Genomic DNA, 25719 nt, shown 5'->3' on the forward strand with positions numbered 1-25719 from the left:
CGGAGACTGTGCTCCAATTAATAGTGCGGATTGTTTTTTTTTCTTGTTCTCAATATTTGAGACAAAAAAGCAGTTGCTTTTGGATGCTGTGCGCTGGCTTTGGGGGAATTAAAGTAAAATTTTATCCTTTATCCTAGCTTTGCACAAAAAAATAAAGGGTTCGTTTCCACAGCTTTGCAATCAACATTCTCAGACAGCATGGTATGTTTGAATTTTTTTCGTGTGTGTGAGTGTTTAGTGGACGGGAAAGAGTTTCAGTGAATTTTTTTTTAAGTTTTTGCTCCAATCTGGCTCTGTTTCATTGATTTTTTGATCCCACATGCAGTGCTGCACAATGTCGCTGTCAATGTCATAAAAAAATCTGACTGAAACAAAATCCATATCACCGTCACTTACTCAATTGGGATAATCAGAGGTGATACTCAGAACGGTTGGTGTGACTAATACATGCTCATGACATGTTTGCGTTTTTGCTGTGATCAGTTTTGCAAAATGTCACTGACATAGGCATGACAAATTCCGGCTGAAACAAAATCATCTCAGCGTCACGAGCTCTACTGTAAGGATTAGAGGCGAGCCTCAAACAGTTGGTGCGACCATCACATGCTTGGTGACATTGTGTGCAACCAACTCTTGGTCAGTCACTTGGTCGCGACATTTTCAGTCGGTGATCACCGCGATGGAGATATGCGGTGCGTGCAAGTGGTTCCAAGAAACAAAATGAGCATGTTTTCTTGCTCTGTTCGACCCGACAGATAATAAAAACAGATAGAGGGAGAAAGTATGCTTATTTTGTTGCTAGAGCCCACGCGCCAAGTATATTCCAAGAATGTCGTGATTATCGCCGACAAAAATGTCGTGACCAAGTGAGTGACCAAAAGTTGGGTGCTAAACTAAATGTCACCAAGCAAGTGATTGATTGTCCAACTGTTTGAGTATCCTCACTGATCATCTCAGTTGTGTACGTGATCTGATTTGAGCTTCGTTTCAGTCATGAGTGTTGATGACTGAAACTAATTGCACCAAGGCGCTCTATTGCTTACTTATCCGGTCGTTGATGGAATATGCAAATATCGTTTGGTGGCCAACTGCAGCGCGTCCATTAGCTCGATTGGAATCAATCCAGCGCAAAATTTCACGATTTGCACTTTGCTCATGTAACCAAAGGCTCGATTACCGGACTAGGTGTTTACTACTCGGGCTACCCACCCTAAGTGAGCGAATACGAAAAGTCAGGTTGTCGTTCATCACGGGACTTCTCGACGGCCGTATTGACTCTCCGTCACTACTGGCTGCCATCAACCTGTACCTTCCGGCCAGGCGGCTCCGGACTCGGGCAATGTTGGCCCTCGACGACCGTAGAACGCAATTTGGCTCCTCTGACCCGTTCCTACTCATGTGCCGTGCTTTCAACGCAGTCAGCGACGCTTTTGAGCCGAGGATTTCGCCAACTGAGCTTAATGATCGTGTTTCTGTGTTAAATTTGGTTCCATAGTGCACATTTTTATGTTCTATGTAATTGTAATCCACTGTAAGGAACTCATTGTAAAACATTGCTAAATTGGTTCGAGAGGGCATTATTGTCCATCGTTAGACAAATAAACATAAGCTTGTCAGTCAGAGTATCGCGTTGGACTCAAGATTTCACATGTCGTGTTCTGCATGTCATGAGGCACTTTTATTGACTATCAGCAATGAGCATCAAGCTACCATGGATATGATCATTGTGTTCGTTAGTGAAAATCTCGTGATGCTCATGACATTTTGCAGCACTGCCCACATATATGTGCTTACATATACGTTGATGATGCTGGCGATGTTGAAAGTAATCATTTGCGTATTTGAGAGGACTTAGTTCAATATGTTTAGCAACAATAATTGAATTTTAAGGCTTCAAAAAGCTGAACAACGACAAAAATAATGTTTTCAAAAATGATAAGTACCAAAATTACATGTTCTTGAGATTTTTGGTGACATCTCACCTGACATTACTTATGGCAGTAACTAGCAAAGGACACATGTGGTACCCTCAGTAGCCATAAGTTATAGGAAAAATGAGTTTGACATAATAATTAATCTGTTGAAAAGGACATTTGATCATTTATTACATCTTAGAACATTTTGTTCAGCAAATTAACGCTAACTGAACATATTAACTTATTTTCTTATTAGAAATGGTATGTTTATGCTTTAAAAAAAAGCTAAAACCATTTACTGAGCCCTGTTTTACCTTTATGAAGATCATAGAGGATTGAACAACACCAAAAACGGACAAAATAGTTGCTTGATAACCATATCGATTATCGTTCTAAAATATCATAAGAATCGTTGTCAACGACTTGTCCTACAATTCTAGCAAATTTTACCGAAGCCTTTCAGAGTTCTGCATTTTAAACACATACAGCATGTGAACACAACCACTCGAACAGAGCTAAAATATCCAGCATAGAAAAACACACACGCACATCGTGGTGCTTTGTCTGCCTACTCCAGACCAGCATCCGCTCATCGGCAAAACTTTGCATGCATGCATGTCCACCCTTTAACAAAGCACTGGCCCCACTCGACCACTCAGAACAAAAACGGCCAAAGGTAATCAATGCACAGCAGAAGCACTATCATACATGCCCTCATCCACTCGCCATTTAAATTTGTTCGCTTTATTTTATTTGGGAGCGTTTTTTTCCGGAGGTTCGATTCGCTATTTCAACCGCCCGGCCGGAGACTGCTGCAGCTGGCTGCCTAAAAACCCGCGCCGTTCGTTAGTCGGCGCACGGGTTGCACTCTACCAGTGCGATAGCGATCGGTTTCGGGGTCACATCAACCGGACCCGGAACGGCTAGACACCAAAGCTATCCTGGTTGGTGGAGGGAGGAGTATGGTGTTCGCGTTCGGGTCGTCCGGGTGCACACACGTATCGGAAATGAACATCAGCGGTTCCGCGTTTCATTTCGGCGGTCCTAATCGATTTGGGAGCTCTTGTTTTTTGGGGGGGGGGGGGGGGGGGGGTTAGGCACACTCAAAACCGGGGGTTCAAGCGATGTACGTGATACAGGGATGGCACCAGGCAGACGAGATGATTTCCCCTGGTGGATGTGGGGTTTCTCTCGATTGCAGAGTGCCGCGGGGAAAAAACATTAGTCGAGCTAGTTCTTAATTTTGAGGTGCATTTCAGTTGCAAAGCGAAAAGCCATCCTTTTGTTAAATTTTCGTTTAAAAAGTATTTCAAAAATGATTACATTGATGCAATCTAATACCAACACTCTTCCATCATAACCGCTGAAGCGTACGGCAATAATTTCAATAAAATGCGAATATACACACTGCTAACCACCAGCGCCAGTGTCCCTGCGTTGCAATCATAATTTAATCAACATAAATACATAGGAAATGCAAACGCGAACCACGGACCAATCGCACTTTTGATTCGGCTGTGCCGGCCGGTCCATTCCCCGCGAATGGAAGGAAATTGAAACAACATTGTGTGTGTGTGTGGTTTGTCAGAAAGAAGAACGCGATCGACAACCACACACGATCCGCGGGTATAGCTTCGTTTGTGCAGACGAACTCCTGGGGACGAACGATTTCCCATCGCACAATTTCCGTTTGGTTTTGTTTTTTTTTTTATTTTTTTGTGTGTTCACAACACAATTCTATTTCTACAATTGTGCACGCATTGCAGGGGTGTTGTCGGTGGCGGTAGTACTCGCTGTAGCATCACCCGTTGGCACCGAAATAGATATTTCAATTATTTGAAGCTCACCGTCCTGCGGTGCGCGGTGAGCATGGTGAGTCGAGCGATCGAGTTTTGCAGACACGGACACCAATCAAACCGAGACACACGCAGCCGGGTTGAGTGACGAATGTGGGTAGCGGGTTCGATCCCTCTTTGGTGCATGTCACTGGCATTGTCAACGGCTCGCCGGGGAACACAATGTATCGCGGTGCAGGAGAGGAAAAGTGCACCCAATGCGCACTGCTGCATTTGTGTATGTGCGTGGTAAATTCAATTAATATTCTACGTGATGTGACGATAACGGCGTGAAACAAAACCTGCCACACACTCACACACACACACACACACACACACACACACACACACACACACACACACAATGGACCCTAGTTTTGAATTATTTCCCAGCGCAACAAGCGTTTTCATAAAACCATTATCCGGTAAGTTCGGCGGAGTGATGGATATGGATGAGCCTCGGATGTCCCTTCCAACTCCGATGTCCTTTACGTATTGTCGCACGCTGTGTGTGTCCTGTTCAAAAATAAAAGATACCCAACAGCAGCACATGTCAGAGTTGTCGAACGTAATAATAGCCAGCCTTCCCTCTCCTGCCATTTCGTTGCACTTTTTAACTGCAGCGCAAGACGGTCGGGGGACTGTCGGAGAATCGTGGGAGCATCGGAATAAATTAATATCAAAACGTGCCCGACTCGAGCCCGAGCTTCAACAATTGGTTGATAGTTGTAGTGCCGGCAGGTCCTTCCCAATCGAGCACTAGAGTCCAGGAATCCAAGGACCACTGATTGACATAAATAAAGCCAAACCCAACGCCCTGCCACACTGCCACCTGTGTCAGTTGGAACGTTTCGCACTGCTCGAAGGAATAATTGATGCGCACGTTTGCGCTGCCGGACCGACCGCCACGACGGCACGTTTATTCCAGCACTTCTGTCAAGAAATTGAAAGTGACAGTTAAAATCCAAAACCACTACCATTGCCACTGCTGTTCGGGAAACGGGAACCGAAGTCAGCACAAATTTTACCATCGACATGTCCCGCTCGGTGCCCCCTTTTTTGGCTGTGGACGGGTTTCCCCCCCATTTCAGTTTGCAGTGCTGGAAATGGTTTCGAAATAATCGACCAAATAGTGATAGTGAGGTGGGTTGATGGTAGCTGCTGACGGTGTGTCAGCGGTTCTCCGAAGAAACGTCAAACCATTATCAAACCCTATCAACCCAAAGCTCCTACACACACCTTCGCCCACATGCCCGATGATCACACATAATCAAATCAAGCTGGGCGAATTCAATTAATCTCAATAAAACATTAATAAACCCTCAGCTCTCGGGGCTTCGGGCGAATTTCGGGGTTTCACGCAGACGGCAAACCTTCGGATCTGTCGGAAACCTCCACCCCCCCTCGGCGCTTCACGGAGGGTGGGAATGTCAAAAAATCGCAAAATTAATTATTCAAACAGTGAAACGATTGGCAGGAACGATTGGAGTGGTGAGCTTGCTGGTGCGGGCACGTCAATTCGCTTGGTCGCCTGTCACTCTGCACGGTGTATGATACTTTGTAGTAGTTTTCTGCATTCCCTGGGAGGGATTTTTTTTAATTTGTGCGCATCTCCGCCAAGTTACTAGCAAGTGTCAAAGCGGAAATAAAAATCAATTAAATGTGTATCAATGGTGCTGCGCGCAATCGGGTTTTTGGGGCTGTTCCCTGCGGTGCCCATCGAGCAGAGCTGTCCGTGCACGTCAATGTTGCTGCAATGTGGACAGCAAAATGAAACGGGGGAGTTTTTTTACTGTTCCACTTTCGCTCAAATCGTGGTTCATAGTATTATAATATCGGAAAATCAAGTCAAATTGTTTTACGTGTCACTGGGTAATAATTGTTGAGGCGTGCTTTATTACATAGTATCAGCTTTGCACGATACAGCGAGCTGCAAATCAGTTGGAAAAAATAATTTGAATTTCATTTTCAATTAAAATCACACACATTTCGAGATTCAGTGAGCTGTGCAATGATATTTGAACGTTAATAAAGTCGTTCAAATGGTAGCGTTACGTTTACTAAAAGGGTAAATTTAAATTTCAGCTTACTTATCTCTTGCTTAACCATACCTATCATACTCCTAAATGTATGCAATCGATTAGTCTGATCAGTGAAAAATGACAATTGCGCAATCAATTACAATTTGTATGGCGAGTGGCGTGCATTTAGGCGTTTAATATTGTTTTCAGTCAATATCTGTGGCGTGATCTTTAATTTATAACGCACGTCGATTCGTATTTAATGCAGAAAGCTCTTTAAATTATAACTAAGAAGCAAAAAGTCTCCCAAGCATTCATTTTTTGCGGTGAGGTTCATCACTCACATTACTCTAATAGTTCATTTTTTCTTGTTTGTCTAAGCGGTCTTTCCTATATAAAAACATATCCTCTGTTTCATTAATCAAACCGTTTGCGGCCAAAAGCACTCACATTGAACACACTTGATTAGTTTTCTTCCCTTTCGATGGGACCCCTCCACCCTCCTGTTGGAAATGGCCGATTGATTGTTATAAAATAAATAACCCATATTTCGTTATTAATTTTCTACCCCCTCAAAACCGGCCCCGTCATACCCGTCATACAAACACGAACTTAGACAGATTGAAGTGGGTAGTAGTGGTATCGTTTTGTTCCACTCTTCACAGACACAAACACACACATACACACACGATAGCTGAATTAAATCCTCCAATCGGTTGCCACCACCATGCCCATGCTTGCCCATGTCGCTCGTCATACGGTACCACCTCCGGGAGGTATATTATCGTTATTATTATGTCATTTTGGGGAAAATTTATCGTGACAGCAATCGCTGGTATTAGTTTGATGATTCGACTACGGTTGAACGCTCAAGGATCGGTTTGGGAATGCAATCGATACGTTACGATTCCCTGGAAAGAAGGTACACACGCTTCACTGCTACGGAGGAAGGCACCGGAGGCCTCATAAAAGCAGCAGACCTTCACCCTCTTTTTTTTGTTTGAGACCACATAATGCTGGCTGCTTCCTCGTGGTGTGTGCTGCACGTGCACAGAGGGGACCCCTTACTATCAATCGATAAGAATGCTTTCGCCCCCCCCTTTTTTGTTGGGGAGGGTGAAGCGAGCATTGGACACAAATAAAGGGAACCATCGGGCTTGATTGAGGATAGAAAGGCAATTTTCTCCCCGCTGTTCCCGGTTTTGGGGGAGCAAAAGGGTTCTTCACTTTGCCTACCCATCGGCTACAGGCCCGTTCGTGGGAGGTCATTTTTGCATTTTTTTTGTTGTTGTAGTTTTTTGTATTTCTTTACCCCATATCGGGGGTCTCCCTTTTTCTACTGTTTTCGTCGTCAAAATCGATGGTTCGAACATGATTGACAGGAACGAGTAAACAAAGGGATAAACAATAGACCGGTTGTCCCTACCCTTTCAGAATGTGACAAAGGCGGTAGTGGTAGCATAGCATGTTGCTGGCTGACCGAAAAAGAAAGGATAAATATTTAATCGGTCACATCATAAACGCAAACCAGCCATCAACAATCAAACCAATTCGGGATGGTGGTGACCTTCTTCTCTAGGGAGAACCCCTGGGGGTGGAGCTCATTTGCTGCAAAGTCCCCCCCCCACCCCGCCACGTTGACCATGTCGACATTTCCGGAGTGCGGGACCGAAATTGGATCAGCAAGATGCCGGCCGACCGGAGCAGCACAGCGGGACATGCAAGACAAAAAGAAAAAACAATGTCCTGCATGTCCTGCGCTGCGAGAAAGCGAACGTCGTGCCAAGGCCCCAATCACCTATCCAGGCAGAGGTCCCGTGGCCGTTGTGCGTCCCCTGTCAATTGATTGAATCAATTTGTGCTTTATTACTTTCACGCTTCATGCTTGCGCATCGGCTCGGGGACATTAGAAGGACGGGCGATGCGGGCCAGTTGTTTATTATAACATTTGTTGTTGTTGTTGCTGCGTTTCTGTCCCAACTCGCAGGCTTCTAATGGTATTGTTTCTTGCACAAGGGTGCCTACCGTAGGAGTAAACATAATCAACTGGGAAAGCTCTCCTGAGGTTGGTGGGTTTATGTAATCCTATGTTTTCTATTTCTTTTACATTTATGACAAAACGTATCAAAAGCTACCAATAGGACAGTTTTGTAATATGAATTGCATAACGTTAGGGGGCAACAAGGCACTTTTAATATAGAAAAACGCCTGAAAGTATACAATTTTCATTACCAAAGTGATCCAACATCATAGCTCGAAAGGTTATTGGCTGCTCTGTAACCAGTCTTTTCGCTTGGGAATCGTGTCCCTGGGGTGGTTCGAACATTGAACCAGTATAAACTGACCGGTTCGCTGTTCTTCCTGCTCTTTACAATACACACGCCATTTTATACCATGTCAACAAAGGGACGGTCGTGAGCGAGGGACATTTACCGTCCAGAGCCATGGCCAGACTTTAACCTTTACCTTTAATGTTTGGATTTAGCGCCGTGTAGAGCGAGCGCACGTTTATTGGACGGTGGAGCAGTGGCAAATGATGTGGTACTGGACAGGGCGAAAGCTCTCCCAATCAAAGAAGCGAGCGGAAGGAGAACCGATGGCTTTTCCCCCGTGAGCGGGTAGGGGGCGAACAAAATTACACAACTTTTACCGTCCGTGTTCGTCCGTTCGTTTTCGTCGAACATCATTAAAGTCCCGAGCTCGAGCTAGCCCTTCACCGTTCGGGAAAACGGGGCAGACAGGGCAGGGGCATAAGAGGGGAAAAAAGTGACAGCAAAACAATCCCCCCGTGAACAGCCAGTTCAAAGGGAAAGCGAGAAAGCACACAAAAGCGAGAATCGAGAAGGAAGAGAAGCCGAAGTCGGGACAAAAAAGGGCGAGCTTTGCCACTGCCACGGGAAAGAGTCGTGCAAGTAGTTCCAGTTCCCAGTAAGGCGTAGAGTGTCCATTCTCCCCCTGGAGTTTACCCACCCCCCCCCTCCTCCCCCCCTCCCCACCGAGTAGTTTCGCTCCAACGGGAGAACAACGGGCCCGGTTCGTGTGTTTTGTTGCGCCGTGCCCGTGGCTGGAAGCGAAATGGAAATCCGTCATTAAATTTAATAATAGAAATTGAATTTTTCCATTAAGAGTCCCGAGCCCCCCTTGTGTTTCGTTCTCTCTGCACTAGCCGGCGCCGTTTTTCTGTGTGCGAAATGGCAGACAGTGTCGTGGAAAGGGGAGAAGCAAAAAAGAGAGAATATTTAGTTGATTATGTCCTGGGCGGTATATCCTTTTGGCCCACTAGTTCCGTGGCTTTGCCTTTCCATTGCACTCGAATATGCATTGTTGGTGTGCCGTCGAGTGTCTAGTGAACAATCGTAAAGAATGGTATAGGGAAACCCCGAACAGAGAGAGAGAAAAAGCTCCACATCTGGACATGGGCTGAGGTGGGACAATTTCGTTCGACAGGATTCGATTACGGTGTGTGAGTGAGTTCCTCCTCTACGATCTAGCATCTTTTGAGGGGAGGGGAGGGGGGTGCAAGAGGTAAGGAAGCTGCTAGTCGTAGCTTTCCTTTCGCTTCACGAGCTTTGTCACTGCTGTTTTGCTTTTGTGCACCCGCTCTTAAGCATTAACTCGTACATCTGTGTTTTATTACTCATGAATATTGATGTAGTACTATTCCGGATGCAGCAGCAGCAGTGTACAGCGACCGTACGAACGATTCGATGCACACACACACACGGTAACGATGTGGCGAAGGAGCGCCGGCGATACTGCTTGTTTGCACCGATCTGCGGAACTACTAGAGAAACCGATTACCGATTGCAAATGACTGCATCGCGAGCAGAGCACGAGTGACGATAAAACAAAGCTTTTATTGGATTCGTTACCGTGTGGCGTTACTTACATGCTAGTGAGGCGTGATGTACAAAATCGCCAGCAGGCAATAAATTCCTCCAAAACAGGTTTATACACTTGCTGAATCAAATGACTGTTTTTTTTTATAGAAGATCTTCAACGTTTTTTATTCGTTGAAGCATGCTTAAAAATGCTGATTTGTATACCGAGCTTCATACATTGCATAGCTTTAGGCGCAATTTGGTCCTAATCTGAGCAGTAGCAGGCTAAACAACATCAGCATTATTGTTTTTCTGATTTCGTAAATTATTCCAAAATCTAAAACGTAGAATGAAAGATGCGTTGAATTGTTAATTCAACTCTAAATTTGCTATTTGAGTACCAAGAACTATTTCATAGCTTTGGGCGCAGCTTTGTCGTATTGTAAGTACCCAATTGACATTTTGACCCAATTGACATGATTGAGTTCTAAAATCGAAGTTTCGAGCTATTTCCCTTAAACTGGCACCTTAAACTTCCCTTAAACTGCACCAGAACAAGCCCTTTAAAATCGACTGTGAAGTGTATTTTTCGATGCTTTCTTCTCTATCCTTTGGGAAATAACTTTTCCAATGCTTATTACTGGTCGTATAGTTTTTTTATACAAAAAACCGTCGAATTTTTACCAAATAACGTCGTACAAAAAGTACCTTCTATTTTCGCCAAATATTAAAGCAAATTAATCTAAAACGAATTGGACGCCATCTTCATCCAATATAAGAACGCCATTCGCACGCACAAACGAAATTGTGACACTTTCTACATGGTTTATCACACACAAATACACATTTTTTTGGTATTTCGAGTACCATTCGAGCAAATCGTGGTTAAAAATTTAGTACAAATGTCACTTGGGTAGTTCAATAAAAGCCTTCTTGTTGAATTCTGAGCATTTCTCCACTGCATGGAAGTAGCTCTCACGATTAGTAGCACCAGAGTTTACCAACATAGTATCATATATTAATTTTAATAATTCTAATAAAAATTCATTACAAACTGAAGGTGCAGAACGATTAGATATTGAATACGTACAACAATAAGCTCACACAGATAAAAATGTACATTTTTGATGACGCACATTCAAGTCAATTCTTCAATTGTTAAAAGCTCGTATACTTCATGCTTGACGTATCCAAGCCGAACCGGATTATCATCATTCGAAATAGATTTCGTATCGCGCAAAGAAACTGCGTCATCCAACAAGAACATTATTTGTTTTGTTTTTCGTTGTTTTTCTCTTGCTGCCCTCGTACAACGCTCGTTTACTTTCCCGGAACAATTCTTGTGGAGCGCACACAAAAAAAAGCCGATTGTTCAGTTACTCCAGTTCAAATACATGATTTCCAATAAATGTTCTTCATTTTCTCTGGCCGATCCGGGCATTCTTCCAACGAGATGGAGGAGATTTTCTCCATCCTGGGCCGCCTCCATTAATACCCACTCGTGGGCCAGGAGCCTGAATATCACTCGGTCATTCTTGCCGGTCAGTGAAGAATCTCATCCTTCCTGCACCGGGTACCACTATCATCCACTAGCCATTCGAGCGAGCGCAAAACCTAACGACCAAACTCAATAATTTATCGGCTACCCAGATCGGTCGAACGTATTATATTCAGCCTCCATTTTCTTTACCACCACTACTACTCCTCTGGCTGAAACTTTTCTTTTCAACTCCTTCCTTTTTTCTCTGTTGCTTCTCATTTCAGCGCCTGAATCATTCATCTCGTCCCAGCAGATCGTAGCGTAGTAAGAGGTGCGGCCACCACACTCGACACTGCACCAGTGCGCGGCACATACCGGCGGCCAGTAAAAACAGCAGCAGCAGCGGCAGCAGCAAACACGCTGCCAATAAGGATCATGACAGTGCGGAAAAATAATCTCCTTCGTTCGCCGCCTGCCAGCCGCGCCTGCACGACCAGCACGCGGAAAAAAGCGGAATAAGAAACCGGTAGATTTTAATTAGCGTCCTGCTGTAGTTGTGGTGAAGCATCGAGCGGTGCGTTTTCTCCCTTTTTTTCTGTGCTATGCCATGCCAACCTTCGATTTTGCTCCCATTCGGAGCAACGGATCTATCCCGTGCTCGGCTGAAGGTGGTAATTAAACTCCGGATGGAACAGGAAATAGTTCGGCACTGGAAAGGTGAAGCTGTGAGCAGGAAGTGGCTTTTGTATTGGTCGAGTTGGTCATCGTAAACCATCTCCTCCTCGATCGCGTTTGTTTGTCTCGTCCGACATGGACGAGAAATATCCGTGTCCGTGGATGGACATAGAATGGGAAGGATTGTGTAAATTGTTTGGATAAGCTGTACAATGATAACATTTTCCTGTCCCGGGGCAGGAAAATACTTATATTCAGGCCGATGCCCGAGATCGAGGACACAAGCGATTTATTCGTTATTTTTCTACTTCATCCCGGACCTTCGATGCTACAGGAGCAGTAAGGCGTTGAGTACCGGCGAACGCTTCACCAAACCGCCCGTGTACAGGTGGATTTTCATTAAGTTCTTATGAAATATTAATTGGCCTAAGTAAAACTGTCACTGTCACTGGGTGGCAGCATGGCAGAAGCGCTTGGTAAGCACTTGGCAGCCCACCAGCACCACAAAGTTGACCCATGTTTGTTTGGCTGGCTGGCGTATTTGTTTATCCTTCTGGCAGCGATGGCAGCATGACATGAAGAGGATCGTCGAAAAGCAAAGGGCCGACGACGACGACGACGATGCCGTCACGCGATGGGATGTAATTAAAACGAGTGAAGCCTCGTACAGCATTGGGAGGGCTGTCTATTTTGGTGTTCTTTATTTGACCGATGAATACAGCCAACAGAAAGAAAATAACAAAAAAGCAAAACAACAAACACCACGACAGCGCATCTTTCTCTCAACACGCGCGTGTCCTTACGTCAGGCCACGGTTGCGTGAGGAGCTTGATACACACACACACGGGTGGCGGGCTTAAATAATACCCGTGGGGAAAAGATAAGTGCGCCAGAATGCCCCCCCCCCCCACGGGGACACTAACACACACGCACACATACAATCCCTTTTTCCCCGTGACATGTGGGCGCTGGTGTTTAGGGATTTTCGGTTCGCGGTGCTAACGGCAAGCAAATAAAAGGGGACGAATTATACCACCGAGGACGTACACAAATACACATTGTATGTGGGGCGTAGTGGTGCATACACACACACATGCTCGAGTCGTGTTTTTTTTTCTTTCGTTTTGTTGTGAAAAGTCTGCCAGTTGAGCAGCTGTTTCGTAAGCGGATCATTAGCGGGTGAAAAATCAAGCCGCCCTTGCCGGAAGCCAACGGCAACAGCCGTCAGGAGCCGCGGGAACCGACAGCAAGCGGCACAGCGAGTCACAGTGGGGAGACTAAAGTTTGACGCAAAGCGTGTGTTTAAGTTGGTGTTTGTTTAGAATTAAGCGTGTTACATCGTGGGTGCTTTTTGGGGTGTACATGTGTGTGTTGGAGTTGATTTTAGAAGAAAAAGAAATAACATGAAATCGAATTCATCGGCAATCAAAGCATTTTCATGCTTTTTTTTAATCAGGACAGGGGTTGGCAATTCAGTTTTGAAAATTTAAACGCAAACTATTAAAAATAATTAATAAAATATAAACAATAGTGTATCGATGTATGCAACTATTAATACTTTTAAAAAGAAATATAAGAATATTTTTAATTTTGTATAATTTGATCGATTTGCTGGACAGTTTTGGACTTGTAAACTCGGAAATAATAAGGAGATAGTAAGAAAACGTACAATAAACATTAAGGAATCATGTTGATTTCACCATCAGATAATCAGATCTCCAAATTTGATGAAAATAGCTAACATATGGAATAGTATGCTAGACTTACAATTATAGCAAAAAACTCATCTTTTCACTTGTATGTAATTTACACGCATTTGTAGCTTGTAAATTCAGTTCAGGACCTTTCTATCAGTTTGAATTAATTTTATTTCGATCTGAAACTACCAAAATACTCCTCCAAAACTTGCCAACCCCTGTCACCTACGTCGATGAGCACCGAGTGCGTGTGCGTGAGTCCCTAAAAATTGATAAAGATAAAAATTGCCCACGGATGTGCAGTGGGAGTGTGCTGGCAGGCAGGCAGGCAGCAAACTAGGGAAAACGCAGTCCCAGGGCACAGAGAGTGAGAGATAGATAAGACACGCGACGTAGCGCGACCGAAGAAGCAGCAGCAAACAGGGCGCACGACCGCACGAGAGGGTGATGCGATAACGGGGCTGGCTTCGTAATGCGAGGCACCCTAGGCCCCCACGTTCCAGGCAGCGTCAGTTCCCTGATTTCTGTCGTTTAGTCACTAATCAGCCGTGTCACTTATCGCCTCGCAGTATCCGCGGTTTAGTCGTCCCTGTTCGGTGCGCACTTGCGTGTTATGTGCTTCAAGTTTTACAGTTTTATGAAAGAGCTTAAGTAGGGAAAGGTTGTGTGAAAGTTTCCACATTTTTTTATAGTGAAATATTGTAGTGAAACTTGTTGTTAAAAGTATTTTAGGTAATTCGATCACTTCAACATCCTCTACATCCTTTTGTGTACCTATGGTGCAGTATTTCGACGTACATCGACTTAAAAATGCCCTCCCTACGAGGCTGACACATCACAATTTGAACCACGCGGTCCACCTATTACAACACCAAAGCGAACAGAGCAAACATATGCGCAAGAAACTTGTCCCAGCGAAACAACTCATTTGTCTGCATGTTCCCCTGTTCCCACACACACCGGGCTTGCGTACTCACAAACATATACAGACCGGCGCGGCGTTTATCTTAGATAAGAAAAACTCACCTTTCCTTCTTACCGCCTTCCACCACACGCCATGGACGTTTATTTACGTTTTCCTTACCCCGTTTTTCTTCTCTCTTGCAGTGGTCGAGCACGTTATCTCCTGCTGTTGCCTTTTGCCGCAAGCAAGTGTCCCTGCGACAGAGCGACAGGGAGACGAAGTCGCTTCACTCAACAAGTGTTTCCCGGTTGGGCCGTTTTCGTAAAAAAAAGAGCGCGTTGAAGTGTTGTATGCCGCAGAGCAGTGTGCGTTATCAAGTGTATTTGTGTTCATGTGTGTGTGTGTATTTGTGTCCTAGGCTGTGTGTGTAAGTGTGTTAGCCGCGAGGAGAAGTAATTAAAAGAGCAAGAAGAAATAAAGAAAAGAAAGTAAAAAGAAAGTAAAGCAAAGCGATTGCGATCTTATCCTTTGACGAGAAAGCGTGGAAATTCTGTTAGTTGTGATTGTGTGTGTGAGTGTTTTGGGGTGATCAAAGCCGTATTCAGTGTTGTCACTAAGCCTCCCAGCGTTTTAGGGAAATTTGCTAGTGTATCATTGTTTGTGTGTGTTCTGTGATCTGTGTGTTTATATCACACAGTTGCGCGATTGATTCCTGGTTTTCGGTTTTCTCCGACCTCCCCCCCGTGTGTTCGTAAGTGTCGGCGGCAGGAAAGCGACTCCTGCGCGGCACTTTCCCACCTATACCAAACCGGCAGCATCGTGGTATCTCCTCCACTCGCCCGGGAGGCTACGGTTGGCCCCGGTATCGCACCGTTACCCGTTACCGCCACGATGCTGAATTCGCTCGAGGCGCTCGCGGGCAAGATTTCGCCCGGCTCGGGCAAGAACTCGCCCTCGAACGGTACGGCCGGCGGCGGTGGCGGCAGCGAGATGATCGACAGCAACGGCAACAACAAGCTGCTCGCCGGCTACCAGCTCCGGACCAAGCTGCCCTACCAGAAGCCCGGCCTCAGCAACAACAACAACAACTGTAACGTGGTCAACAATACGCCGGCCGCGGCCGGTATCGTACCCGGCGGCGGTGGCCTACCGGTCGGGTTGCTCAGTCCGCAAGCGGTCGCCCTGCTGGGGGTCAGCAGTATCGCCACCAGCAACACGAACGGCAACGGTGGCAATGGCGGTACGGCCAACCTCGGTAACCTGAGCGCCACCACTGGAGCGGCGGCAGCGGCAGCAGCAGCCGCCATCGCCGCAAACAGCCACCGTACGACGAACGGGACCAGCGACGCCATGATCGTGGACGACGTGCAGATGATGGGCGTATCGTCGAAGGAAAAGTGAGTGAACTCTCTCTCTCTATCTTGCTATGTTTTTACTATCTATCTATTTCGTTGTGTGCGTGTATGTAACGTTGTGGTGAATTGGTTTTGGGTTACAATTTTTCCCTTTTTTCCTCCTTCCACTCAACGCAATGTTTGCCCACACTGCAAGCAATTTGAGGTGGTGCTTGACGGTCGGGCGATGGTACGCCGTCGCGTTGCTCAGGTTTCGAGCCAACGCATGGGAACGGACACCACACGCTCACGACCGATAAGGAAGATAAATGGGCCGCACAGAGTGTGACTGATAACGGTGTCAGGGCGCTCACGAAGTCGATAGGAAAAAGGGTGGATTAGTCTCGAGGGACTCGCTCGAGTGCCGTCTACATCTGGGACAGGTTACTGGCGTCAGAGTTTGAAGAGAGACTGTAGCAAAAGTCATACAAAGTAGCTTGAATAGGAGGATAGTTTTAATTCCAAAACTCTTCAGTTTTTACTCTTGACATACTTTACTCAAAATGTTTGAAAATAATATGTTAACTTCCAACTTCCAAAGGAACGTCTACAAATGGGACTCCATTTGCTTTCTAATCTATCCCAAACAAGAAAGGCAGTCGATCAGATATCTCTCCACTCCAGTTAGAAATTCCGAAAGCTAATAAATCCAAAACAACACAGCCCAAGAAACATTAGCGACAATGATTAACACACTGCCAATCGATACTAACGGCCCCGTGGCGTCATGGTACGAAACTTTTGCCACCGGAATGTGGAACTTCCCCGGCTCCGGAGGGCGGGCGGCTCAACACAATAGCACTGAATATCGTCGTCACATTCAGGCGATGCCTATCGCAAGGGGCCCGCTGAGTAACTGTCTGGCTTGTGGCTCACGTCAAACCCCGAAACGCTAGCCCGCAAAAGCTTCCAGAAAAGGGAAACAATAATCATAATTCCGAAACCGAAAACTTTCCGCCGCGGCCTAGTGGCCACGGACCAAGAACGTAACGAGACATTTCCGTCGCCGCGTGGTGGTTCTTACTGGTAGTACTGGTGTGGAACCAAACCATATCCATCCGCAGTTACGAGCGACCGCCGGGCGTTGCTTGAAACCTGTAAGGACCTCTCCTTTCTACCATCCATTCCATCCACTTTGGTGGACTTTATCGAAACTTTCTTCCAAACTCGCCAAACACACACGCACGCACGCATGCACACTCGTTCTGTTGTATTTCTGTTCATAAATCGGACTGATGCGATAACTGGCAGACACGCGGGTAGAGAGAGGCAGGATGTGTAAGGTTACGCGACTTTCATTGCGGAAAGCAAAGGAGCATAAGATAATGAATTAGTTCGGACCGGGAAGTTTCACCCGTTGTCGATCTTGAGAATGAGGTTTGGCGAAAAGACGACCATTGCTACCCTCGGAACTCTATCAAGCAGGATTTTATGGCCACGAAGACTAGCCCAAGAGCCCTCTTTAGTGTGAAAGAGCTTCAACCGACCAACCAACCGAATCTTCTATCAATGTTTTCGGTAGTGTTTTCGTTCTCTTAGCTATTTGCCACGGTTGCTACAGAAACTCTTATATTCCCTCTTGTGTGGTATGGTCGTAAAATTTTGGGACTTTTTGTTTTTCTGCGGATCGTGCCCTGCCTGGTCCTTTTTTCCATTTCCACAGTCACCGAGCTTGTTATCCATACATTGAGGCTCTTTTTGCTACTCGCTCGACCGGTGCATCGATACCACTGACGTAACCCTTAAATCATGCGACAAGTTCCGCTAGCGTCTGTGTGCCATGAAATGTGTACTCCGTTCTCGCTTTGGAGTTCGGAGTTCAGAGTTCAGAAGTTCAGACAAGCATACACACCTTGTGCACTTGTGATGCAATCGTATGATAACAGTGTGTGTGGATGATGCATGCGCTTGCAGGTTCGACCACACCTTCTAACCACAAAGTCGCTCCGAAAGGACGCTCGCTTCGATGTGTCACCGTAGGAAAGTGCTCGTTGTGATTCATAAGTTCCGATATCCTCTTTTTCGATGGACCAGATGGGGACCAGTTTGGGAGGAAAGATCGATGTGTAGATCAATTTCATACTGCCGTAGGAGGGGTGGATGGGAAATCGAATGCATACTTTTAGTGTAGACATGGGGCGAAGCGAACATTAATGTTCAATTCCGTGCTCGGAACTCTCCAGGCGGTACAAACTACTCCGTTTGCACATTACCAGTGTTACTGATGACCGTACAACGCCACGGCAACAAACATTGTTTCCCCCATACTCCCAACACCGGTCTCGATTGTTCGACCGGTGCATTTGGAAATAATAATCAGAGAAGCCTCATAATGATAGCAATAATAATTCCACCTGCTGCCGCCACCGTCCGCGGAGTCCTCCGGAGCTGATGCGCATTCGTGGTCATCAGTTACTCGGAACCTTAAAGCTATCATCCTTTCCCATGGTCCACCCTTCCACCCTTTACACGAGTCTTGTAGCCCTGCCTCTACTGACAAACATTGGCTGTGGTACATAGCCTCCACAATCGATGTCCACCGCACTGGACTGGGCTGAATGGTTCGTGTGCGTTCAAAGTTCCCTACGGCGACGGTGGATGACGTTACCAGGACAATCCGACAATCGTGCCTAGAGTAGTTCTGTGCCCGTCCAGATAGCACAATCAGTCGTGGCATCTCGCCGCCACCACCACCACCAGCATGAATCGACCGAATCCACACGTACCAACAGTGTCCCAAGCAAAGTTAGTCCATTTAGTACGGATGTTTTGCACCGACTACTGTGTGTACCTTTACGAGCCACAAAAGACACCTGTACGTGTGTGTATGTATGACTCTACCAGAGAGAGAGAGAGAGAGGAGTGGGTTGATGGTGGCGGTGGGAAAGCGCAAATAGTACGTCGCACCGGAATAACTTATGTGCGCGTCGTTCCGACATATCGGAAGGCATTTCAGGACATTCCATGCTGTATCTGGCGTGCTTTTGTTCCGCTTCTGTGTTTGTCCGAGCAAGAGAGAAAGAGAGAGATAGATAGATAGATAGAGAGAGAGAGAGAGAGAGAGAGAGAGCGAGAGAAGGAGCCCGGAAAGCCTGCACCATTGTCTGCGTACATTGGCGTACAGTGCTTATATTGCTCTGTCATGGCCGTGTGTGCGATTCAGCGTCACTGTGTTCACCGGGCGGTTGTTGTCGCAGCGCCAGGAGGTGTGCCCGCGCGCGCTCGGATACGGGAATCAATAAATTTACGATATGACAGCGATATGAAAACATATGTAGATTTTATTACTACACAAGTGCCCATACATACATACAGAGGGCGAGCTGCTGTTTGGTTGGGCAATGTTTTTGCACGGCTTTCGCTTAGTACACGCTCATCGAACATCTCTGTAGCCACTTGATTGTCGATGCATTCATGGTGACGTCGGACTCGGTCTCGACACAGCAAGCCGCGACATTTTCTCGCTACATCCCCAGGGACACAAGAGAGCTCGTAGACACACACATACATAGGGACCGCTGATTGACACTTTCACTTGAATGACGCGTATGTGTCACGTCCATTGAAAGGGACGCCATTTTCGGCGACAGATGCCAAGTGGGGAGAATTGAAATAGCTCAGCGTTGGCGGAGGCTGATTGAATGATACGCAAAGAGGACACAACAGGTAGGGCAAATTCCTGCCAAGTCTATTCCCAAGGCATACATTCTTCAGGATTTTTTTTTTTTGCCTGAATTCTGAACAAATTTAGACTTTTAAGCACACATCCACTTTTTTTTCTTTGGTGAAAAGCTGAGCAAAAAGTTTTTAACGACTTTTTTGTTGTTGTTGTTGTTGTTGTTTGACAAGGCAAGAAACTCCACACTAATGGCACCTGTTTTGGGGATGATTGTTATGCAGGATTCAAAAACACACGCGATGCGCGAACGCTAGCAGGAGTCTATATTTGGGACATACTTTCCACGAAATATGCTTGCGAAGAAATTCGTATAAATTCACCTCAATGGAGTTCACTTTTTGCGCTGGAGGTGATGGTAGAAGAGGCATCTCTTCTTTGGAGTTTCATAATGATAAGCGTGCATAAAGGAACGCGCCACATGATTACCGATGAATGCGCCATTTTGGCGCACGTAAAAGTTTCCGCACGTAGGCAGAGAAGCATGACGCGCTGAGCTGTGTGTTCAACATTGGATTTCAGCTGAAGCGCGCGTTGAAGTTTATCTCAACCAGCTTGGAAGGGGAGGAGGAGAAGGAGGAGTTAAATTGTGTACTGTAATTGAAATGATTTTGCAAAAGAGTTCTGGAAGGATTTTGGAATACACATATCCACAGCCATCCTTGCAGGGGCACGCAATCAAGTGTGAATAATTATTCAAATTGACGTACTGCAGATGTGGCAGGCAGGAAATTGTTACGCAAAAGTAAGCAATCATCATAAAAAACTGATTGCAGAGTCAAAAGATTCATCTTCTTGTTTGTTTTTGTTGTTGTTGCGCTTACGTATCTCTTACTCCAGCAATTTCATAAACTATTGAGCATTGCATCAAGCGCTTAATGAAGATCATGTCGTTTAGATATTCCACACCAAACTACCAACTACTCCTCACAGCTTTGCGGCTTACCGTCATGCTCCTTTTCGTTCGCTCTACGGAACTTACCGGAAAAGATCACGAGAAAGTCATTGCAAAAAGGCTACGACTCTGTTTATTGTACTGATCAAGTCGTTGCAAAAGCGACGAACTTAGCCATCAAAAACAGAACAACAAAAAAAGTAAACCTCAACCGGCCATACCGGATTTGCTTACTTGCTTGCCCTGGAACCTGGGGTGTATGACGGCATAGCACACGGAGAGGGGTAGGAATGGGGGGAGGAGGGCCGGGAATTTGTTTACCAGATCACCAGCCCATCCGGTGCGCTCGATTGCAGTGGTGCGAAAACACCAAGTGCGGCTTGGTTTCGGAAGAAAGCGAAAGCTTCAAGCATTTGCATGAATAAGTAAACGGTTTCTTTCGGGTTTTCCAGTTGACGTGGGAAGATGATGCAGGCCGAGCACCGAGGACGTTGTTTGTGGATTGTTGCCTTATCAAGGATCCCCCCGCTAAGGCTTTGCTTTAGAAGCAGCATATCAAAACGATAGATTCTGGCCCAAACGCACACACAAAAGCACAAAAAATTCCAGCTGATTATTTTGTGCGCCTTTGCTGTCTCTTCCTTCAAGAACGTTAGTTCACCAGCGGCCTACAGAGCAAAAGGGAAAGCAAACCAACTCGACTCATTTTTACCTTGATCAACTTAATCCAGACGAATGGCAGGACGGCCAACCACCAGTCCAGAGCCCGGGCTCCATGCGGACGGATGCGGGCGCATTCCGCTAAATAATTTACATATTTTCGTGCAGATCGACGATGGCATTTGTTGTTGTCGTTGTTGTTTCATGGGTCGTTTTTTTCGTTTTCTGTTTTTGTTTTGCCCTTAGTAAGAATAGGTACCATTCGCCTGCCCGTGCTGCGGCGGATTCATGCAGATTTTTTACCGCATCATTCCCATGCGGAGCGAAAGCAAAGGAACGGCAAGTTGAGCCGATTTGGGAGTGTAGCAAAAAAAAAAAAAGATTTTCCCATGGAAAATCTCACGCACCAAACGCACACCTTTCCCGCCTGCTCTCGGTGCGTTCGTGTAGGGTCTCACCAAGACTCGGGTGAGAACAGCCCAGTCGTGACCGAACGTTTTTGGAGGAAGTTTCAAGAGGGCGACGAGAGACTCTGTGGTGCGTGTGGTGGAAGGTCTTCCACCGGGGCGTGATGGGTTGTTTCAAAGTTGAAGAGATTATGTTACTTCCGTTTTCTTTTTTTCTCTCTCTCTCTCTCTCTTCGCTTCCCCCTCCCCTTCCCCCAAAGAGAATATGTACAATTCCTATGCCTTCGCTTTACTCCTGCACTGAAACATTCTTTCGAACGCTTGAGTTCCTATCGTTGGGCGGAAAATCGAATGAAAATCAAAGCGACCATCAACGAAAAGGAACGGTAAGGATGATTTTTCTTTTTTTCCCGCTTTTCATCACACACCAGGCGACCCCCCTCCCCCTGTTGAAAGGTTGCGGTGTGTTCATTTGCGAATCATTTTGAAAGAATGCAAAAAGCAGGGTTTTTTCAACTTTTTGTGGTAAAAATCTCACCACAACCATCACGGCTGGCGGTGGCTTTTCTTAGTAAACACTGAATCGTTCTGTCGAAACCATTTTCGTAGCTCAAGCCCAAGATTTACAAGCGGCACAGGGCTACGGAGAGGGTGGATAATGCTAAACGAAAGTCACAACCGGGGTCGCCAAATCGGGGGTTTTTTTCCCCCGTTCGACGGAAATGATGGAGAACCAAGCGCCGGTGGTGATTTACATACATTATTGTGTTTTGTTCGATGGAAATGATGTAGCGGTTTTGTGTATGTGTATGTTTTTCACCTCTTTTGGGGCACAACCTTTTCCCAGTGAGGAACAATTCTCGAAGAAAAAATCCCCTTTAGGAGCCTACACGATCTAAACGATCATCTTGAAGGTACTGTCAATATACCGAACCAAACAAAAAAATATCCACTTCGATGTTTATACCTTTTTTGTGTTGAGCTGGATCGGTTTTTGTTGTAAAACACACGGCGCTACGCTGTTTTACCCTTCGTAGTGCTCGAAGCTTCGACAACCCGCCCCCCATTCCCGTCTTCCTTTCTTCACCAAAAGTGTATTGATAAACGCCGAGCCGAGATTAATGATAAAACCTGCCGTGCCCAAAGCCCCGAGCCGCCCGCTAATCCCTGCGTAAGCCGGTGAAGGAATAGGCAGGATACTTCGGGTGTAACATCATCTCCGACGCTAACCGCTGCTGGCCCTTCCCGACCGACCCGTGGCCAAAATTGAAAGCGTCAATCAAGATGATAAAGATTGCTGTTTTGTGCCCGGTCAATCCCCGCAGAATTTGATTATGACTCTTACTCTCCCTCTCTCTTTCTCTCTCTCTCTCTCTCTCCCTGTCCCTCTGTGTGTCACGGGGTTTTTGTTGTTCCTTTTTTGACTGATGATGATTTTTTGGCGAACGCGAGGTAAATCAATGGGGGTAGACGAGGCAAAGCAAAGGACCGGGAACGAGCGGCTTCATGCCCCGTAGATGATAATCCTTGGTTTTACACGAGTGCTTAACACGACGAGGATGAGTTTCATGATGTTTTTTTTTTTTTGTGGAGTTGGGAAAATGTGGAAAGGGAATGAAAATGATGAAAACAACAACAAAATACGAAACTCACGCTGTATGGGTCTCTAATAAAAAAAAAATCAGTTTTAACAGACTTTCAATAAAGTTAAGCCATGGCCACTTCGGTCCAACGACGGCACAAACGTTTTTCGGGGTGTAATTGGATGGAAAATTGATTGGCACACTTGGAGACGAATGATTAGATTTGGCTGGTTCTTGTGGGTGGTCTCAATCCATTCCACCTTTATGGACGCAAAAGGGGTAAGTTCTCGGTAGGCGAAAATAAGCTCATTATCATGATTTGCTCGGGCCTGATTGGAGACACAATTTCTACCAGGATTACCGATTTGTGGAGTGGAGAGTTCCGGGAACAATTTCACGATGAAAGGGACATCAAATTGAAGATGGATGTTAATGGGAAACCACAACAACAACAACAACAACAACAACAACAATAGACACACGTACACAGAGACATGTAGAAATGTACGTAAACATGTGGACACACAGAGCAGCAAGTAGCTGGAACCATTTTTGTTTTCGCTTCCTTGTCGTAGCAGCTGACCCTTTTACGGTGGACATCTTGTAGCGCTTTTCGGCCTGTTTGTTGCGTGTTTTTCGGTGCTCCAGATTTGTTCATTTGTAGCCGGCAGACAATTCGGCAAAGGGGTTGAGAAACTATGCTGTACCTGTACCACTAACATCCCTTTTCCCTGTTTAACTGTTAAGGTTAAGGCCTGTGCCGTTGAACACGCACTAAACCAGACACATCGGTATGCTCGGGCAGGCCCTTCCCGTTTGTGTTACCGAGCCGAAATAAACTCTTGAATTGGACCATTTCGACAAGCCGACATGCTGGCATTGTCGTCCAGTATGGGTGTTTGTGCCCTGCTTGAAGAACGAAGCAGTGAGGCAAAGCGACAAGAACAACTAGAAATTCTCCAACAAGCGGTACAGCAACAAAATACCCATCCCGAATCTAACCCCACAAAAATATTGGGGCGAGAAAAGAGAAGAAAAATTGGAGTCCGTTTTCCCCCTCTTCTCGGGAGCCTTTGCAAGGCGCGCTGTTTGCTCTGCGTTGCCATTTAATCGTGTCCGGTCCGTCGAAGGAAATTCGCCCGGAAACCTGTCCTGTAGCCGGGAAATGCTGCTGCTGCTGCCAGATTACTGAATCGTAACGATAGAATGGGAAGTGGACTGGACTGGCAACTGTTACTCGGACAACCGGTGATGGTAACACGGTCCAGTGACGGTACCAGAGGGTACCAGGCAGGCAGGTTTACGGGCTAATCGTTAGGAAGACCCTAAGCAAGACTCACCGGTCGTCGTCGTTGCTGTTGCCGTGGAGGAAGTCCCAGGGAATGGCATAGCTGCTGCTGCTGCTGCTGCTGCTGTTGTTGGGTTGGCAATATTTACCTTCGTAAAACATTGCAATCGATCGAAACGACCCACACATACGACAGCTCGTTGCCTTGTAGCATGACAGCCGGTGCGCACCTTGGAATTCCCCTTCCCACCAATGGATGGACGGATGAAAAATGCTCGATTTGGAAAAGGTGTAATCGCCTTTTATTTTTCCCACCCGTGGGTAGGTCCCAGTTTGCTGTGCAGTGGATCTCGCTGTTGGGACCGATCCCGAGAGTTCTAAAGCTTTATCGATTCCGAATCAAACGGGTTCCTTACTTTGATCCGTCGCCGTCCACAGACACACACACAACGGTCTGCTCTCTCTCTGTACCGGGCTGCTGTCGGTTTCTTCTCTTTGGTGATAAATTTTCATCATTTGTCGTCCATTGAGTGGTGGTTAGTCGATTTTTCATCCATCTATCGGACCTAGTGATGTGGGTTTTCCCCCACGGGGACCTCTTTTAGCCGTGTGTACACAGCAACATTAAGCTGCCAGTGGGTCTTGTGTTGGGTGTTGACTGATGGGACGTGAAAGAATAAAGACTAGTTAAAGAGCACACACACACTGGATGAAGGACAGAAGTCCGTTGGGCCAAGAACGTTCCTACGTGGGAACAAACGGATCCCCTTTCTGGAGGAAACCCCTGGAGGCAAACAGTACCGAGTGCCGAGAGTCGGGAGGGATTAAATCAGAGATCATTCAGTGACACGTTACGGTGTGGAGGTTTTCCTCCGTGATTGGGGTTGTTCCACCACCGAGGCGATTGATAGCTTTTGATTCCCATCCGGAGTGACTGGAGCGGTGAGTTGGGAAGATTATTGCCCCGGGAGTATGACCGTGGGGGGATGGGAGATACAGCGATACATCCGCATCCCATAGCTGTCAACTGACTCAGCTCTAAATGTCTCTCGGCGGACGTTCGGACATTTGAGACTCCTTTTGGCGGCAATTATTTTTGATAAATTATCCGCAAACCCCTCGATGGATGGATTGATGGGTTTGCCGTCGTGTGTGTGTGTGTGTTTCTTCTGTTACGAAACGGTCAAGCGTTCATCCCATTTACGTGAGGACAAATAGTCCAAAATGGTTTGTTTCTGTCGGTGGAAAGGGAGCAAAAACGTGGCCATGGACAACTTCAAATTCAGCTGATGGTTGCGAATTTCTCGCAAAGAGAGAGAAGACAACACACACACCCAATTCTGCTGACATGTGCGAGCGTGCGCGTCTGTGTGTATCTTTGTGTATCTGATGCATGAAATGTTCCTCTCGATAATGGTCCTACTAATGGTGTTCGCCTGCCCTCGAAAAGGGTAGGCCGGGTTGATT

At 46.2% G+C, this 25719-nt stretch overlaps 1 protein-coding gene across 6 annotated transcripts in view; it reads left to right on the forward strand.

Annotated features, from left to right (window-relative positions):
• Window positions 1–25719, forward strand: part of LOC120955419 (CUGBP Elav-like family member 2) — a 293328-nt gene that overhangs the window by 46716 nt on the left and 220893 nt on the right. For 5 of the 6 annotated variants that reach the window (XM_040376277.2, XM_049609175.1, XM_049609176.1 and 2 more), the window contains 2 exons: window positions 11358–11599; window positions 14553–15746. In XM_040376277.2, the coding sequence (XP_040232211.2) occupies window positions 15241–15746 (506 nt within the window). In that variant the 5' untranslated portion in view covers window positions 11358–11599; window positions 14553–15240. Of the gene's footprint in view, window positions 1–11357; window positions 11600–13962; window positions 14178–14552; window positions 15747–25719 lie in introns of those variants that run through there. The other variant, XM_040376278.2, reaches the window with a different exon arrangement.

The sequence above is a fragment of the Anopheles coluzzii genome, chromosome 3 (genome assembly GCF_943734685.1).
Source record: "Anopheles coluzzii chromosome 3, AcolN3, whole genome shotgun sequence".
NCBI classification, from domain to species: Eukaryota; Metazoa; Arthropoda; class Insecta; order Diptera; family Culicidae; genus Anopheles; species Anopheles coluzzii.